General features: G+C 39.4%; 1 protein-coding gene across 1 annotated transcript in view; it reads left to right on the forward strand.

The window, feature by feature from the left end:
* DEPDC1B (DEP domain containing 1B) overlaps positions 1–17914 on the forward strand; it is a 100965-nt gene that overhangs the window by 71580 nt on the left and 11471 nt on the right. Inside the window, exons 8-9 of the mRNA XM_003925819.3 lie at positions 14076–14242; positions 16342–16518. Of these exons, the coding sequence (XP_003925868.1) occupies positions 14076–14242; positions 16342–16518 (344 nt within the window). The remainder of the gene's footprint in view (positions 1–14075; positions 14243–16341; positions 16519–17914) is intronic.

Genomic DNA, 17914 nt, shown 5'->3' on the forward strand with positions numbered 1-17914 from the left:
AATCATGTCGTCTGCAAATAGAGACAGTTTGACTTCCTCTTTTCCTATTTGAATACCCTTTATTTCTTTTTCTTGCCTGATTGCTGTGGCTAGAACTTCCAATACCATATTGAATAGGAGTGGTGAAGGAGGGCATCCTTGTCTAGTGCCAGATTTCAAAGGAAATGCTTCCAGTTTTTGCTCATTCATTATGATATTGGCTGTTGGTTTGTCATAAGTCGCTTTTATTATTTTGAGATACGTTCTGTCAATACCTAGTTTATTGAGGAATTTTCGCGTAAAGTGTTGTTGAATTTTGTCCAAGGCCTTCTCTGCATCAATTGAGATAATCATGTGGTTTTTGTCTTTGGTTTTGTTTATGTGATAAATTACATTTATAGACTTGCGTATGTTGAACCAGTCTTGCATCCCCTCGATGAAGCCTACTTGATCATGGTGGATAAGCTTTTTGATGTACTGTTGCAGTTGGTTTGCCGATATTTTATTGAAGATTTTTGCATCTATGTTCATCATGGATATTGGCCTGAAGTTTTCTTTTCTTGCTGAATCTCTGCCGGGTTTTGGTATCAGGATGATACTGGTCTCATAAAATGATTTGGGAAGGATTTCCTCTTTTTGGATTGTTTGGAACAGTTTCAGAAGGAATGGTACCAGCTCCTCTTTGTATATCTGGTCGAATTCGGCTGTGAACCCATTTGGACCTGGGCCTTTTTTGGATGGTAGGCTCTTAATTGCTGCCTCAGCTTCAGACCTTGTTATTGGTCTATTCATGGTTTCACCTTCTTCCTGGTTTAGGCTTGGGAGGATGCAAGTGTCCAGGAATTTATCTGTTTCTTCCAGGTTTACTAGTTTATGTGCATAAAGTTGTTTGTAATAATCTCTGTTGATCGTTTGTATTTCTGTGGAATCTGTAGTGATATCCCCTTTATTGTTTCTTATTGCATCTGTTTCATTATTCACTCTTTTCTTTTTTATTAATCTGGCTAGTGATCTGTCTATTTTGTTGATCTTTTTGAAAAACGAGCTCCTAGATTTATTGATTTTTCAAAGTTGTTTTTTTTTTTTTTTTTTTTTTGTCTCTATCTCCATTACTTCTGCTCTGATCTTAGTTGTTTGTTGTCTTCTGCTAGGTTTTGAGTTTTTTTTTTTATCTTACTCCTCTAGCCCTTTCAATTTTGAAAATAGGATGTTGATTTTAGATCTCTCCTTTCTTCCCATGTGGCCATTTATTGCTATATATTTTCCTCTAGAGACTGCTTTAAATGTGTCCCAGAGACTCTGGTATATTGTGTCTTCATTCTCGTTGGTTTCAAAGAACATCTTTATTTCTGCCTTCATTTAATTGTTTATCCAGTCAACATTCAAAAGCCAGTTTCCATGAAGCTGTTTCTTTTCACATAGTCCCATCCTGTGGTTCTGAGTTAGTTTCTGAATTCTGAGTTCTAACTTGAATGCACTGTGGTCTGGGAGACTGTTTTTTTATGATTTCCGTTCTTTTTCATTAGCTGAGGAGTGATTTACTTCCAGTTATGTGGTCAGTTTTATAGTAGGTGTAATGTGGTTCTGAAAAGAATGTATATTCTGTGGATTAGGGGTGGAGAGTTCTGTAAATGTCTATTAGGTTTGCTTGGTCCAGGTCTGAGTTCAAGTCCTGGATATCTTTGTTAATTTTCTGTCTCGTTGATCTGTCTAATATTGACAATGGGGTGTTAAAGTCTCCCACTATTATTGTGTGGGAGTCTAAGTCTCTTTGTAACTCATTAAGAACTTGCTCCTGTATTGGATACGTATATATTTAGGATCATTAGCTCTTCTTGTTGCATTGATCCTTTTACCGTTATGTAATGTCCTTCTTTGTCTCTTTTGATCTTCGTTGGTTTAAAGTATATATTATCAGAGATGAGAATTGCAACTCCTGCTTTTTTTTGCTCTCCATTTGCTTCGTAAATCTTTCTCCATCCCTTTATTTTGAGCCTTTGTGTATCCTTGTGTGTGAGATGGGTTTCCTAGATACAGCAGACTGATGGATTTTGGCTTTTTATCCAATTTGCCAGTCTGGCATTGGATTTTGATTGGGGGCATTTAGCCCATTTACATTTAGAGTTAATATTGTTATGTGTGAATTTGATCCTGCCATTTTGATGCTAGCTGGCTGTTTTGCCCCTTAGTTGATGCGGTTTCTTAATTGTGTCAATGCCCTTTACCATTTGGTATATTTTTGGAGTGACTGGTACTGGTTGTTCCTTTCTATGTTTAGTGCCTCTTTTAGGAGCTGTTGTAAAGCAGGCTTGGTGGTGATGAAATCTCTGAGTACTTGCTTGTTCATAAAGGGTTTTATTTTTCCTTCACTTATGAAGCTTAGTTTGGCTGGATATGAAATTCTGGGTTGAAAGTTCTTTTCTTTAAGGATGTTGAATATTGGCCCCCACTCTCTTCTTGCTTGTAGGGTTTCTGCTGAGATATTCTCTGTGAGTCTGATGGGCTTCCCTTTGTGGGTAACCCGACCTTTCTCTCTGGCTGCCCTTAGCATTTTCTTCTTCATTTCACCCCTGGTGAATTTGATGATTATGTGCCTTGGTGTTACTCTTCTTGAGGAATATCTTTGTGTTGTTCTCTGTGTTTCCGGGTCTTGAATATTAGTCTGCCTTGCTAGGTTGGGGAAGTTTTCCTGGATAGTATCCTGAAGAGTATTTTCCAGCGTGGATTCATTCTCTTCATCACCTTCAGGTACACCTATCAAATGTAAATTAGGTCTTTTTGCATAGTCCCATATTTCTTGTAGACTTTGTTTATTCCTTTTTACCCTTTTTTTTCTCTAATCTTGCTTTCTCCTTTTATTTCATTGAGTTGATCTTTGACCTCTGATATCCTTTCTTCTGCTTGGTCAATTCAGCTGTTGAAACTTGTGTATGCTTCTCGAAGTTCTCTTGTGTTTTTCAGCTCCATCAATTAACTTATGTTCTTCTCTAGGTTGTTTATTCTCGTTAACATTTTGTCAAATCTTTTTTAAACGTTCTTAGTTTCTTTGCATTGGGTTAGAACATGTTCTTTTAGCTCACAGAAGTTTCTTATTACCCACCTTCTGAAGCCTGTTTCTGTCAATTCATCACACTCATTCTCCATCCAGCCTTGTTCCCTTGCTGGTGAGGAGCTGTGATCCCTTGTAGGAGGAGAGGTGTTCTGATTTCGGATGTTTTCATTTTTTTGCACTGGTTTCTTCCCATCTTTGTGGATTTATCCACCTGTCATCTTTGTCATTGTTGGCTTTCAGATTTGGTCTCTGAGTGGACGTCCAGTTTGTTGATGATGAAATTATTTCTTTCTGTTTCTAAGTTTTTCTTCTAATATTCTGGCCCCTCTTCTGTAGGACTGCTGAGGTCTACTCCAGGTCCTAATTGCCTGGGATCACCTGCAGCGGCTGCAGAACAGTAAGGGTTGCTGTCAGTTTCTTCTTCTGTTCTCTTTGTCCCAGAAGGATACCTGCCAGATGTCAGTCTGAGCTCTCCTTTATGAGGTGACTCTTTGGATATACAGGGGTCAGGGAGCTGCTTCAGGAGACTGTTTGTTTTTTATAGGAGCTCACGTCCTGAGCTGTGAGCTCTGTTGTTCATTCAGAGCTGCTGCGCAGGTACTTTTTTTTGTTGTTGTTTTTGAGACCGAGTCTCACTCAGTCACCAGGCACCACGCTGGAATGCAGTGACGCAACCTCGACTCACTGCAACCTCCACCTCCCAGGTTCAAGCAATTCTCCTGCCTCAGCCTCCCGAGTAGCTGGGACTACAGGCGTGCGCCACCATGCCCAACTAATTTTTTTTGTGTTTTTAGTAGAGACGGGGTTCCACCATGTTGGCCAGTATGGTCTCGATCTCTTGACCTTGTGATCCACCCACCTAGTCCTCCCAAAGTGCTGAGATCACAGGCGTGAGCCACCGCACCCAGCCTGGGCAGGTATGTTTAAGTCTGCTGCAGCAGAACTCATAAACCTCCCTTTTTTTTTTCCCCAGGTGCTCTGTCCTGGGGAGTTAGGGCTTATTTATGAGTTTCTGTTGGGCTGTTACCTTTTTTCAGGGCTGCCCTGCCAAGCGAGGAGGCAGCCTAGTCACTGTCTGCCTGCAGAGGCTTTGCTGAGCTGCTGTGGGCTCCACCCAGCTGCCATGTGAACTTCCCTGCAGTCCTGTTTATACGGGTGTAGTTAGAACTGCCTTGGCAATGGTGGCCCACCTGTATAATGGTAGACTCTCTTTGTAATGGTGGGCTGCCTCAGCAATGGCAGGCTGCCTTAGCAATGGCAAACCAGCTTCGTAGTGGTGGAGTGCCTCTGTAATGGTGGACACTTCTCCCCCACAGAGCTGGACCATTCTGGGTTCAGCTGTTCTTGCTGTGAAACTTCCAATCCAGAGCATTTCCGATTGCTGTTTTTTGTGGGGGTGGGACCAGCCAAGCCTGATCGGCTGGTTCCCTGCCTCAAAGACCCCCCCCACTTTTTTTTTAGTTGAACAGTCGACTCTGTCTCCCAGGTGTTGCAGTCACCTGTTGAAAAGGCACCAGGATCTGTGTGGTTTTTCATGTGGTGACCAACTGTACTGGCTGAAACAGCTGCGCTGAGATTTGTGGTGCTTTTTTGCCTGGGAATCTCCTGGCCTGGCTCCCTGTTTCAGTCCCCTTTTTAATCAGTTGAATGGGTGACTGTGTCTCCCAGGAGCTCCAATCGCCAGCTAAAATGGCACCTGACCCCATGTATTTTGTATGGAGAACTGCCACACGAGGGCGCTGGCAAAACAGCCGCGCCTGCCAAATCAGCCGTGCAGGCCGAACCAGCCAAGTTGGCCAAACAGCTGTGCTGGTGACTTGTGGGGCTCCTCCACCTGGGAATCGCCTGGTCTGTGGGCAATAAAAATCCACCTGGAAATGCTGCATCCACTCATGCTCCGCACTTTCGCTGGGAGCTGCAATCCTGAGCTGCTCCTAATTGGCCATCTTGGATCCCTCTGTCCTTAGGCCAGTTTCTATCTAAGCTTTCTGCTTTATCCCGCTGATCTTTTGTCTATTCTCATGGTACATTATACTGCTTAATTAATATAGCTTTAGAATGAATCTTGATATCTTGTAGATTGAATCCCTACTCCTAATCTTTGCCATTTATAAACATTTATGTTTTTTTTTCCTAGTAAACTATCTATTTAAATTAATTGGAATAAGAAGTAAATACAGGTCAGCAATTGTGTTTTGTCCTTAAAATCGTGTGTTCATCCATGAAGTTACTTTATCAGTTAGCAGGAGACAAGTTGTTAAATGTAATGCTTTTTCCTAAAAATGAAAATATTCAAAATAGTGCTTTTATCAGTATAACTTAAAGAACATTAATAACTAACTTGTATTTATTGTGTGTGTCAGACTGCTTTCACCACTGTAATGTACTACCTCATTTAATTTTACAACTCTTTTTTTTTTTTTTTGGAGACAGAGTCTTGCTCCATCGCCAGGCAACAGGCTGGAGTGCAGTGGCGCAATCTCGGCTCACTGCAACCTCTGCCTCCCAGGTTCAAGCAATTCTCCTGCCTCAGCCTCCTGAGTAGCTGGGACTACAGGTGTGCACCACCATGCCCACCTAATTTTTGTATTTTTAGTAGAGACAGGGTTTCACCATGTTAGCCAGTATGGTCTCGATCTCTTGACCTAGTGATCCGCCCACCTCGGCCTCCCAAAGTGCTGGGATTATAGGCGTGAGCCACCACACATGACCAATTCTACAACTCTTATTTAATTAATTTTATCCATTTTACAGAAGCTTAAGTTAGGACTTACAGGTCACATAGCTAGTTAGGTTGCAAAGCTTGTATAGGAACCCAGGTATTTCAGGCTCTAGATAATCTTAATTGCTGTGCCATTTTGTCCAGTAGGCCCTTTGCATATTCCCAGATGAGAGCAGATGTTCAGAATTCTAAATACTTACCGAACTTGGGAAAATCTTTACCACAGGGGTTTCTCAATGCGAAATATGATTTAAAAAAAAAGAAAAGTATCTTTTCACCTGGATTTTAAGACAGTGACATTGTACATTATACAGGCATACCTTGAAGATACTGCAGGTTTGGTTCCAGAACACCATAATAAAGTACCTATTGTAATAAAGTGAGCTACACAAATTTTTTGGTTTCTCAGTGGATGTAAATGATATGTTTATACTATACTGTAGGCCATTAAGTGTGCAATAGTATTATGTCTAAAAACAGTATAGTATATTACTTACAAATAATTTGTTACCAAAAATGCTAATAATCATCTGAGCCTTCAGTGAGTCATAGTCTTTTTGCTGGATGTTGGTGGATGCTAACTGATCAGGGTAGTGGTTACTGAAGATTGGTGGGGGGCTGTGGCAGTTTCTTAAAATAAGATAATGAAGTTTGCTGCACCAATTAATATTCCTTTTACAAAATATTTCTCAGTAGCCTGTGATGGTATTTCATGGCATTTTATCCACGGTAGAAGTTATTTCAAAATTGGAATCATCCTTGCAAAGCCTGTGATTGCTTTATTAACTAAGTTTATGGAACATTCTAAACCCTTGGTTGTCATTTCAGCAATGTTCACATCAACACCAGGAGTACATTCCATCTCAAGAAACTACTTTCTTGTCTCATTCATAAGAAGTAACTCCTCATTTCAAGTTTTATCATCATCAGATTGCAGCAGTTCAGCCCCATCTTCAGCCTCCACTTCTAATTCTAGTTCTCTTCTTATTTCCACTGTATCTGTGGTCACTTTTTTCACTGAGACTTAACCCCTGCTCCCCACCAGAATCATCCAGGAGTATTGGTGTTACTTATTCCAAACTCCTATTAATGTTGATATTTTGACCTCCTCCCATGAGTCATGAATGTTCTCAGTGGCATCTTGAATAGTAAGTCCTTTCCAGAAGATTTTCAATGTACTTTGCTCAAATCCATCGGAGGAATCACTATCTATGGTAGCCACTGCTTAATGAAATGTATAAGTCATAAGACTTGAAAGTTGAAATTACTCCTTGATTTATGAGCTACAGAATCGATCTTGTGGTAGCAGGCATGAAAAAACAGTGGACTTAAAATCTTCTCTAAATCATGTGCTGTCATTTCTAGAGCCCAGGCAGAATAGATATAGCATAATTCTTTTTTTTTTTTTTTTTGAGGTGGAGCCTCACTCTGTTGCCCAGGCTGGAGTGCAATGGCATGATCTCAGCTCATCGCAACCTCCACTTCCCGGACTCAAGAAATTCCCCTGCCTCAGCCTTCAGATTAGTTGGTATTATAGGCACACATTACTATGCCCCACTAAGTTTTGTATTTTTTGCCGAGACAGAATTTTATGGTGTTGGTCAGGCTGGTCTTGAATTCGTGACCTCAGGTGATCCTCCTGCCGTGGCCTCCAAAAGTGCTGGGATTACACATGTAAGCCATTACACCCATCCAGATGTAGCATAATTCTTAAGGTCCCTAAGATTTTTGGAATGGTAAATGAGCACTGGCTTTAACTTCGAGTCACCAGTTGTATTAGCTCCTAACAAGAGAGCCAGCCTGTCCTTTCCAGCTTTGAAGCCAAATACCTACTTCTCCCTTGTAGTTACAAATGTCCTAAATGGCATCTTTTTCCATTAAAGGCTCTTTTGTCTACATTGAAAATTTGTTGTTTAATGTAGCTGTTATGTTATGAAGACAGCCTCTTTCCTCAAACCTCATAAGCCAGCCTATGCTAGCTTCCAACTTTTCTTCTATAGTTTCCTCACCTCTCTCAGCCTTCATAGAATTGAAAAGTTAGAACTTTGTTCTAGATTAGGCTGGGGCTTAAAGAAATGTGATTTTCTGTCTAGACCACTCAAACTTTCTCCCTTGTCAGCAGCGCAGCTGTTTCACAGTCTTATCATTTGTGTGCTCACTGGAGTAGCATTTTGGTCTCTTTTAAGAACTTTTCTTTGCATTCATAACTTTGCTAACTGTTTGGCACCAGAGGCCTAGCTTGTGACTTCTCTCAGCTTTTAACCTGCCACCCTCATTAAGGATAATCATTTCTTTTGATTTAAAGTGAGAGATGTTTGACTCTTCTTTCACTTGAACACTTAGAAGCCATTGTAGGGTTATTTATTGGCCCAATTTCAATATTGCTGTGTCTGAGGGAATGGGGAGGCCCAAGGAGAGGGAGAGAGGGGGAACCATCTGTTGGTGGAGCAGTTAGAACACACACATTGATTGATTAAGTTCACAGTCTCATGGACATGTTGTGTGGTACCCCCAAACAGTTACAGTAGTAACATCAAAGATTACTTATTGATCATAGATCATAGCAGATAAAATAATAATGAAAAAAATTGAAATATTCTGAATTACCAAAATGTGATACAGAGACATAGCGTGAGGACATGTTTTTGGAAAAATGGTGCTGACAGACTTGCTTAACACAGGATTGCCACAAAGCTTCAATTTGTAAGAAATACAGTATCTGCAAAGCACAATGAAGGGAAGGGCAATAAAATGAGATTATACCTGTATGTTAATAGGTTACTCCAGTAAAGACTTCTGTAATCTTTAACAAGGAGCCAACTATCAAATGACAACTGCAGTTAGTTCTCTTATTGACACTAACAAAGACATCTACAAACTTTCAGCTGAAAAATCAAAAAAAGTTTGAGTTCTTTAGGACCTTCTAACACCAGGGAACAAGACATATCTTTTTGCAAGTAATAATAATGCAGACCTGAAAATCTTCCAGTGTCTCACAGAGCAAAACCTGTGACAGAGGCTTTCTGAAGTATGCATGGCAAATTTTACAAAAACACTATATGTGGATGATGTTTACATAAGTTTATATCTTCTTCCATATTATGTAATGTGGGTCAACAAGTGTTTTGGCAATTAGGGTTTAGGAGGGCATAATTAAATGACTTATTATTCAATAATATGCCTGTGTTGGGACATTGTGGAATTTTACCTGCTGTTGTTGTGAGGCCCAGAGCCAAATTTGATCTTATCTATTAGTGCATGATACATTTTAAAACCAGATTTTAAAGAAAATCTAGCCAAAGCTCTATGTGATTCATGTCGTATCTTCCTCCTGTTGTTAGTTTTAATGTAGTAGTAGCTATGATTGATGCTATTGAAACTTTTAGTTCACTTGAGTCCTCTGTATGGCCCATGGATACCCAGTGTAGTACATGGATTTTGTTTTATGACTATTAGCAACATTGTACTGATTTATGGAGGTTGACTTGTCCACAGTCAGGTGAGAGCTGGGATTTAATCCAGATATTCTGACTGCCATCCCAATAAGAGATGGGTCAATCTTATCATTCATTCATTCATTCTTTACACAAAACTTTATTGGTACTTATGATGTACCAGGTATTCTTCTAGCTGTTGAAGGCATATCAACAAACAAGAATCTCTACCCTTGTGGAGCTTACATTCCAGTGGGGCAGAGGAAAAACAATGGTAGATAACATAAGTAAATTCTGTAGTGTATTAGGTGGTAGTAATTTATATTTGAAAAAAAGTAAGCAGGTAAAGGGAATTGGGCAAACAATTTTATACCTCTTAGGAGGGAGAAATGAATTAATTTTTCAATTTTGTCTCAGAAATTATGTCAAAATGATAGGTTTTATCCTAAGCCTTTCCAAGCAGGTAGCTTGGAAAAAGTGTTCTGCTCTTCCCCTCCCTCCCCACTACTCAGAACATTGCTTTAAAAGATGGCTACATTACAAGATCAACTTCCAGAGTCCTACTTAATTCATTATGTAGCTCAACTGTGGTTCAAATCCAAGTGTTACAGACCTAACCAGTCCTTACAGTGGGTTTTCTCCCCAGTCTGGTAAACTGTATCCCATGCTCCAGCTGCAGGTGACAGGAACGTCATCCTTTCATGCTGCTCTTTTAGCTTTGGGGGTAAGCAACTCCCTCTTCACATTATCCAATATTGTGCAGCAGAGACTTCCTTCCATTAAAGATACTGATAGTGGCTTCTTCACTGCCAGAAGTAAGGGCACGATCTTGGGAAATGATTATGGATTTAAAAGAGGAAGAGATAGAGCATAGGCTGCTGTTTTCACAAGAAATAGGAAGGTTGACAGCTGGAAGGAATTATAGAGGAGTCCCAGCTGGGATCAGAGGGAAGAAAAGGGACACCCTGGTGTCACAGGAGGGTTGAGTTATTGGAATGTTGATGAGTCAAGCCTGGTCGCTCATCATGCAGTATGTAGGTTTGTGAAGATAAATTTCTGAGATGGATTTGCCTATGCCTTCTTGCTTAATTTCTTTTTTGCTTTTTCTTTATTTCTCTCTTTCCTTTTATTTTTTCAGGGTCTTGCTCTTTTACCCAGGCTGCTGCAGTGGTGCAGTCATAGCTCACTGCAGACTCAAGTTCATGGGCTCGAGTGATCCTCCTGCCTTAGTCTTCTGAGTAGCTAGGACCACAGGCATGTGCCATTATGCCTATCTAATTTTTTAATTTTTTTTATAAAGATGGGATCTTGTGATGTTCTCCTGGCTGGTCTTAAGCTCCTGGCCTCAGGCGATCCTCCCATCTTGACCTCCCAAAATGCTGAGATTATAGGCATGAGCCACAATGCCTAGCCTCACTTAATTTTCATAAAGCCTGAAATCATTATCTACCCTAATTTTGGCTTTATACATGCAAGCAACTGGTAGTTTAGAATTTAGTAATGATTTTTTGAAAAAATATAATAGATATACTTTTTACATATTTGTTTAACAGCATCCTCACAAAGAAATTTAAACATAAAAAAATCTGATGTACTCTTAATTTTAAAATGTATTTCTTTTTTAATACATTATTTTTCATAAAACTTTGAGGGAATGTGTTCTCTTACCAAGTCCACAAGGAGGCGTGGTTTTAAGGACAAGAATTTCCCAGCGCCATGGCCCCCTCCCATCTCTCTCCATCCAGGATATTTAACGGTTTGTGTTTGAATTTCGTGGGCGCGGGAAGAATCAAAAGTCAATCACTCTAGCGGAAGTTCAAAGGAACTCCTTTCATTGGCCAGAGAAACTTGGGAAGGTGGGAATTTCTCCCAGGATAAATTCCCCTGCTCCTTCACCCATACCGGATTTCCAGCTCTCTGGGATTCCCTCCCACAGAGTGGGAGCTCTCTTTCCCCTCTTGGATTTTCCCCTGTGGAATCCACTTCTACATCTTCATGGAAGTCTTTCTCTTCTTATTCTTTTCTTGTCTTTTCTCTACCTAAATAAAAAAACCTTTCTGCAACACTTCTTGGGTCCAGTATTTTACTCTTATGAGTGTACAGTGCACCTGCAATGGTTCCTTATCTTATTCTTAAGAAGGCGGAGACCAAGAATCCATAGCATTCTCTTATGTGAGCCGTGCCTCACCAACACCTCAAAAAAACTCGGTTACAGGTTTTATAATCAGCATACTTTCACTTTTTTCTTAAATATTATACTACAAATATTGTTGCATAACTTCAAAAATTATCATTTAGTAGCCATATAATGCTGGCTAATATTATAATAAAATTTGGTCTGTTGATAAATAGGTATTTGAGTGTTTATTTGTTTACTTTGTATTATACTAGGAAATACGGCTTGCCAATAGAAATGCATTATGCTTTCAATTAGCTTGTAGTCTCATTCATAAACCAATGTAGATACAATTCATCAATGATAAGGTGAGATCTCCCTTTGCAAGGGGATTTTTAATTTGGAAAAAGAAGGGATTTGTAGGACAGTGAGATAGAAGACTTTATGGAAAAACTAGAAGGCTTTGTGGAGAAATACAATTTTTCTTGTTATTACCAGTTCAATCACTCTATCCCTATCCAGGCCATCAGCGTGCTGTGTGGCTTTCTTTTTCCCTGTTTTCCCCTTACAATCTATTTGCTATACAGGTGCTAGAGTAAAAAGCAATTCACATCAAGTGACTCTTCTGCTCAGAACCCACCAGTGGTTTCTCAGGACATTTATAATGAACCCCACAGTCCTTAATTATATAGCCTATGAAGTTCTGTACGATCCACCCCTTAGCTGCCTCTCTAACCTGGTTTCTGACTTGTTTTCTATACCTATACCTATACCTCACACACTCCCAGCATGGGCTCACATTACAATCTTCATTAATTGCAATTTCCTCTACCTTGAAAGTTTGTCTCTGCAGTATTTCCCTGGCTTGCTCTCATTTCCTTTGGATCTCTGCTCACATGATCGCCTTAGAGAGGGGCCTTCCTAAAAATGATAGAACTATTTTTTGGAGTACATTCCCTCACTCCCCAGCTCCTTTCCAGTCTGTTTTTCTCCATAGCATCTTTTCACCTGACATTGTATTTCTATATCTTTTTGCTTTTTATCTCTGGAAAACAAGCTCCATGAGATCACACAGGGATTTTGCTTTATTCTTCACTGTATGTCCCCTCCTAATACAGTTCCTGGAATACAGGCGGGCCTTCATAAATATTTGTTGGGTAAATAAAAGAATATATTAAAATATGATGGTAAATCTTTTTTCTTTCCATGATTTAATGATGTGGAATTGAAACAGGTCTACATAGATGATAATGATGATAATCAGCAGCATTCCTGAGTATGTCTAGGATCTGCACTTGATCTAGAAAAGCTCTCTTCTGCCCTCCTTTCCCACCCATGCACATCCATTTCCTTTGGGATGAAACCCAATCTCCTTTGGCAGTCATGGCCTTCTACGATCTCATCTCTGTTGATCTTTCTAACTTTACTCCTACCAAGTCATTCCCCTCATAACCTGTGCTGCAGTCATATTGAGTGACTTATAGTTCCCCTCCTGTGGCCTTTGCAGATGTTTCTTGCATTGCTTCTCATTTGTCACTTATTTGTTAATGGGTTTCTCCTCACAGTGCATAAGCTCTTCAAAGGAAGAGGCCTGGTATATCTTTGTATTTTCAGGATATAGCACAGTTCTTGTCTATTATAGATGGTCAATAAATACTTATTCAATATAAAAGATGGTTTTTGCCTCCCAAAGACTAATGGCAACTTGAAATTGTTGAATATAGAACAGATAAACTGATAGGAGCAGTTTCACCTCATTAAAGGGCTTGGATATAAGTGTGTCCAGGGACAAATATAATAAAAAAGAGAGCAATACTATGATATCCTTGAGAGAGAGAGAGAGAGAGAGAGAGAGAGAGAGAGAGAGAGAGAGAGAGAGACAAGGTCTTGATGTATTGCCCAGGCTGGTGCGATCATGGCTCACTATAACCTTAAACTCCTGGGTTCAAACCGTTCTCCTGCCTCAGTCTCCTGAATAGCTAGGATTACTGGCGTGTGCCACCATGCCAGCTAATTAAAAAAATTTTTTTGTAGAGATGAGTTCTCACTACGTTGCCCAGGCTGGTCTCAAACTCCTGGACTCAAGTGATTCTTCTGTCTCAGCCTCTCAGAAAGTGCTGATATTACAGGTGTGAGCCGCTATGCCTGGCTAGAATATCCTAACTTTTAGCAAGATCATACCTGAAGTGAGGAAGAATGGTTGAATCAGCACACTTAACTATGAAAGATAGCCTAAGTGGAAGGAAGGGTTATTTGACAGATGCTATTTAGAAAGAAGTGGAACCATTTGGCAGTGGACTGACTATGTGGGCATTAGTTCTTTATTTAGTCAGTGAGAGTCATGCAAGGTGGTGAGCCTGCTGATAATGAGGAAATAATACAGAGGGAAGAATTCGGGACAGTGATGGCATGTTCATGTTCTTGCTATTTTGGACTTAATAATAACGTGAGTGTTGAGGGTTAGGGTAGTGTTAGCCTGGCTGCTCCTGGTTCAGTGGGAAAGAATGCTATTAAAATTGAGACGTATCTGTCTAGTGCATGGGAGGAGAAAATGGCTCTATTTGGTTCTATATATTTGTCATCCCTGGTCAATGGTTCGTATTTTCTATGGTGATTTGTGAGTGACAATGGATCTTATTCAATTTACCCAGTATAGCTAAAACTGTGAAAATATTTTATGTAATTTTGCTAATATATATTTTGTTAAAATATGACCATATAGAATCAAATAGGCTATAGATGTTAAAAGATAACTTTTTTTTTCTAAATCAGGTTTGTTACAGAAAGAGAAAGTGGCAGTTGAAGCATTTCAGATTTGCTGCCTTCTCCTGCCTCCTGAAAATAGGAGGAAGTTACAGCTATTGATGAGGATGATGGCAAGGATTTGCTTAAACAAAGAGATGCCACCCCTGTGTGATGGCTTTGGCACCAGAACACTGGTAGGTTGATTTTTAACATAAGATACGACTTTTTGGAATGAAAGTTGACTGAGTAAGGTGTGTTAATTTGGGTGATCAGAGGGAAGTACAAAGCAGGCTTGCTTAAAAGAACCACAGTCAGTGTCCACCCAGACTCATATCATGCTTTTGGTTTAAGTGTCTTGAAGAACATGAAAACTGAGTAAGGGGCAGACTCTGTAGAGAGATCCGCTACATCTTGTTCTCCCACTTAAAATTATTTTACATGTATTGTTAATTGACAAATAATAATTGCATATATTTATGGGGGTATAATGTGATGTTTTAATCTATCTATACATTATCGAAAGAGTCAATCAAGCTAATTACAATATTCGTCTTTTTTGTAATGAGAACATTAAAAATCTATTCTTTTGGTAATTTTGAAATATACAATACATTATTATAACTCTAGTCACCATGCTGTGCACTAGATCACTAAGACTTACCCCTCCTGTCTTGCTGGAGCTTTGTACCCTTTGACTAGCATCTTCCATTTCCATGTCTCTGTTCCCCTAGCCTCTGGTAACCACCATCTAATCTCTGCTTCTGTTAGCATATATTTTTAAAGAGAGTTTATTTTAGAACCTACTTACTAGCAAAATCTCTTTAATTTTTCTCAAAAAATGTCTTGGAGCAAAATTGGTGCTTCAGTGAAATGGATGTGCTTTCTATATCCTGCTAAATCACTGGGTAGAGATTCACTGGCCCAGTTTAAGAAAAATAGAGTAAGATCAGAGGAGCACTCAGTGCCCAGTAGTATTCTTCATCTCTATATTTTTTTAGGGTGAATGCATGGCTAGAGAGGCTAATGGACCTTTTTGAAAAGCTGAAGAAAGCTTTATATTTATTCCGCATATAGAATATATGTGCAAAACTTTGCATGCAGTTTCAAGACAATCACAGAGTCTAGGGGGTCCATGGTCTCCAGGCAAAAAATCTCTGCCTGAGTGTCTCTCTGTACATGTAAATGTAAGTGAAGATCATTTGCAGCGTGTTAATGAAATGAAGTCTTACTAAGCAGAATTACATGATTTTATGCTTGAAGATTTTGAAGGAAGATTGTCAGCAATAAAATTAGTAGGAAAATAAAAAAAAAACAGTCCAAAGAATAGCATTAAGAATGGAGTAGTTAGGCCAGGCATGGTGGCTCACTCCTGTAATCCCAGCACTTTGGCAGGCTGAGGCAGGTGAATAACCTGAGGTTAAGAGTTCTAGACTAGCCTGACCAAAATGGTGAAATCCTGTCTGTACTAAAAATCTAAGAATTAGCTGGGTTTGGTGGTGGGCATCTGTAATCCCAGCTACTTAGGGAGACTGAGGCAGGAGAATTGCTTGGAACGAAGAGGTGGAAGTTGCAGTAAGCCGAGATCACACCACTGCACTGCAGCCTGGACAACAGAGTGAGACTCCGTCTAAAAAACCAAAAAAGAAAAAGAATGGAGTAGTTAATATGAATTCTATAGAAATTATTATATTATATTGATGCTATATTTTGTATTTCTGCTTGTTGCAAAGGGAGTCTCATCACTTAATGTACTATAAAATCCCATGGTTTTGTTCAAAGGTGACTGTTAAATACGCATCCAAAATCCTAGAGAAAATAATTTAACTAGGAAAAGATGTAATGGTTGAGACATTTGGCCTGTGTTAGTGGTTTAAAACAAATCAATAATGAAATTAGGATAAGTAATAATTGGCTATAAAGTGCTTTGAATTTAAAAGTGCTACATGATTCAAGTCATGGTGATGATGATTTTCAAAATTTGTTTTCATATATTTATATGTGTGTATGTGTATATATATATGTATATGTATATTTAAAATCATGTGTAAAAGGAGGTACCTTTAAAAATTGCTCAGATAAGCATCTCTCTGCAGTCTCTTAATGGGAAGACACACATTTTCTATGTTCTGGTTGTTGAGACCTTCAGCCCATCTGAGATGACTGGGTACTCTTGGTAGAATGTGCACCCTGTGCTTAAGACCATTTCTCATATTTGCTTTTTGCAAATTAGATTGGACTCAGTTCAGAAAAATACTCATCTGTGTTTACCACCTCCCACCCCTCTTTTTTTTAGATGGTTCAGACATTTTCCCGTTGCATCTTGTGTTCCAAGGATGAAGTGGACTTGGATGAGTTATTAGCTGCTAGATTGGTAACATTTCTGATGGACAATTACCAGGAAATTCTGAAAGTCCCTTTGGCCTTGCAGACCTCTATAGAAGAGCGTGTGGCTCATCTACGAAGAGTCCAGGTAAAGGAGAGGATATTATCAGTCCTATAAAATTGGCAGTAGAAAGTCGTGTAAGCTTGCTAGGCTTCTTGGGGCATTTTATTATGAGGATCAAGTGAATTAATGTTTATAAAGGACTTATAACAGGTCTTGGCACATAGTGAGGCCCTGCATATGTTTATATTATCGTTGAAAAGTTTACAGAATGCAAATTTGGTTTTGTTAATATCAATCCATGTGGCATATTTTTTATTGCAAATTTCTTGAATGAGTGTTCATAATCTACATATATGTACTGATGGAAATGATTTTATGTGCAATAAGTGTCTTGATTCGTAATTGCCCTGTGACCAATTTAATATTCCCACTTTTTGCAAGAAAAAGCTGAGGCACAAAGAATTTAAATAACTTTGTTTAAGGCCACAGAGCCAGAATTCAGACTGAGGCAGTCAGCCTTTGGAATCAGTGCTCTAAACTATCATGCCATATTCCGTCTAAAAAACAGTATGGTAGAAGAACACTGGCATTAAAGCCATGAAACCCTGGCCAAACTCCTAGCTGTATCCTTTTTGTTTTGTGGTTCTGGGCAAGTCTCTTAACCTCTTCAGATTTTACTTCCTTTTCTCAGGTGTTAAAATGAGTCATTCTTTCTTTATAAAGTTGTGAAGAGTAGAACACTATACTGTATAATTCCTAGTATGAATTTCTGACATATGTCAGGTACTCTTTGAAAGGTAGCTGTTGCTGTTGTCATGGTGGTTATATAAAAACAATGCAAAAGAAATGTAATACATTACTATTGTGTGGGCCCCAAAGTGGGGTTTGTATGTCAGCCTGTGGGAGCAGAAACCTAGTAAAGGCAGATAGAAGGTCCACTTGACTCCTTCTGACTGATTGGACCTCTTCTCATTTGAGCTCTTTGAGGCTCCACAATTAAGGACCAGTGAACTGTCTCCTTCTGAGGTATTACAAAAATAATTAACTGTCCAGCTGTTTCTAGTATGCAATTTTAAAATTAACAAATTTTTTCATTTTTTTTTTGTAATTATCAACCTAAAACATTGAAGAAACTTGGGAAATATAGAAAAAATACACCAAAAACTATCAGTTATACTAAAATGTTCATAGTCAGTATTAAAGTCTTTCAGATTTTTTTTCTGTGTGTGTCTGTCGTCTGTGTCCATGTCTGCCTTACTTTCTTCCCTCTCTCCTGCCTCCCTCTCTCTCTCCTTTCCTCCCTCTCTCCCTTCTTTCCTTCCTTCCTTCTTTCCTTCCTTCCTTCCTTCCTCTCTCCCTCCCTCCCTCAGTCCCTCCCTCCCTCCCTCCTTCCTCCCTTCCCCCTTCCCCCCTTTCTCCCTCCCCCACTTCTACTTACATTCTCTTAACAAAGAAAAAATTCCCCCATTATTAAATATCC

Source organism: Saimiri boliviensis, chromosome 1 (assembly GCF_048565385.1).
Source record: "Saimiri boliviensis isolate mSaiBol1 chromosome 1, mSaiBol1.pri, whole genome shotgun sequence".
In the NCBI taxonomy this organism is placed as follows: Eukaryota; Metazoa; Chordata; class Mammalia; order Primates; family Cebidae; genus Saimiri; species Saimiri boliviensis.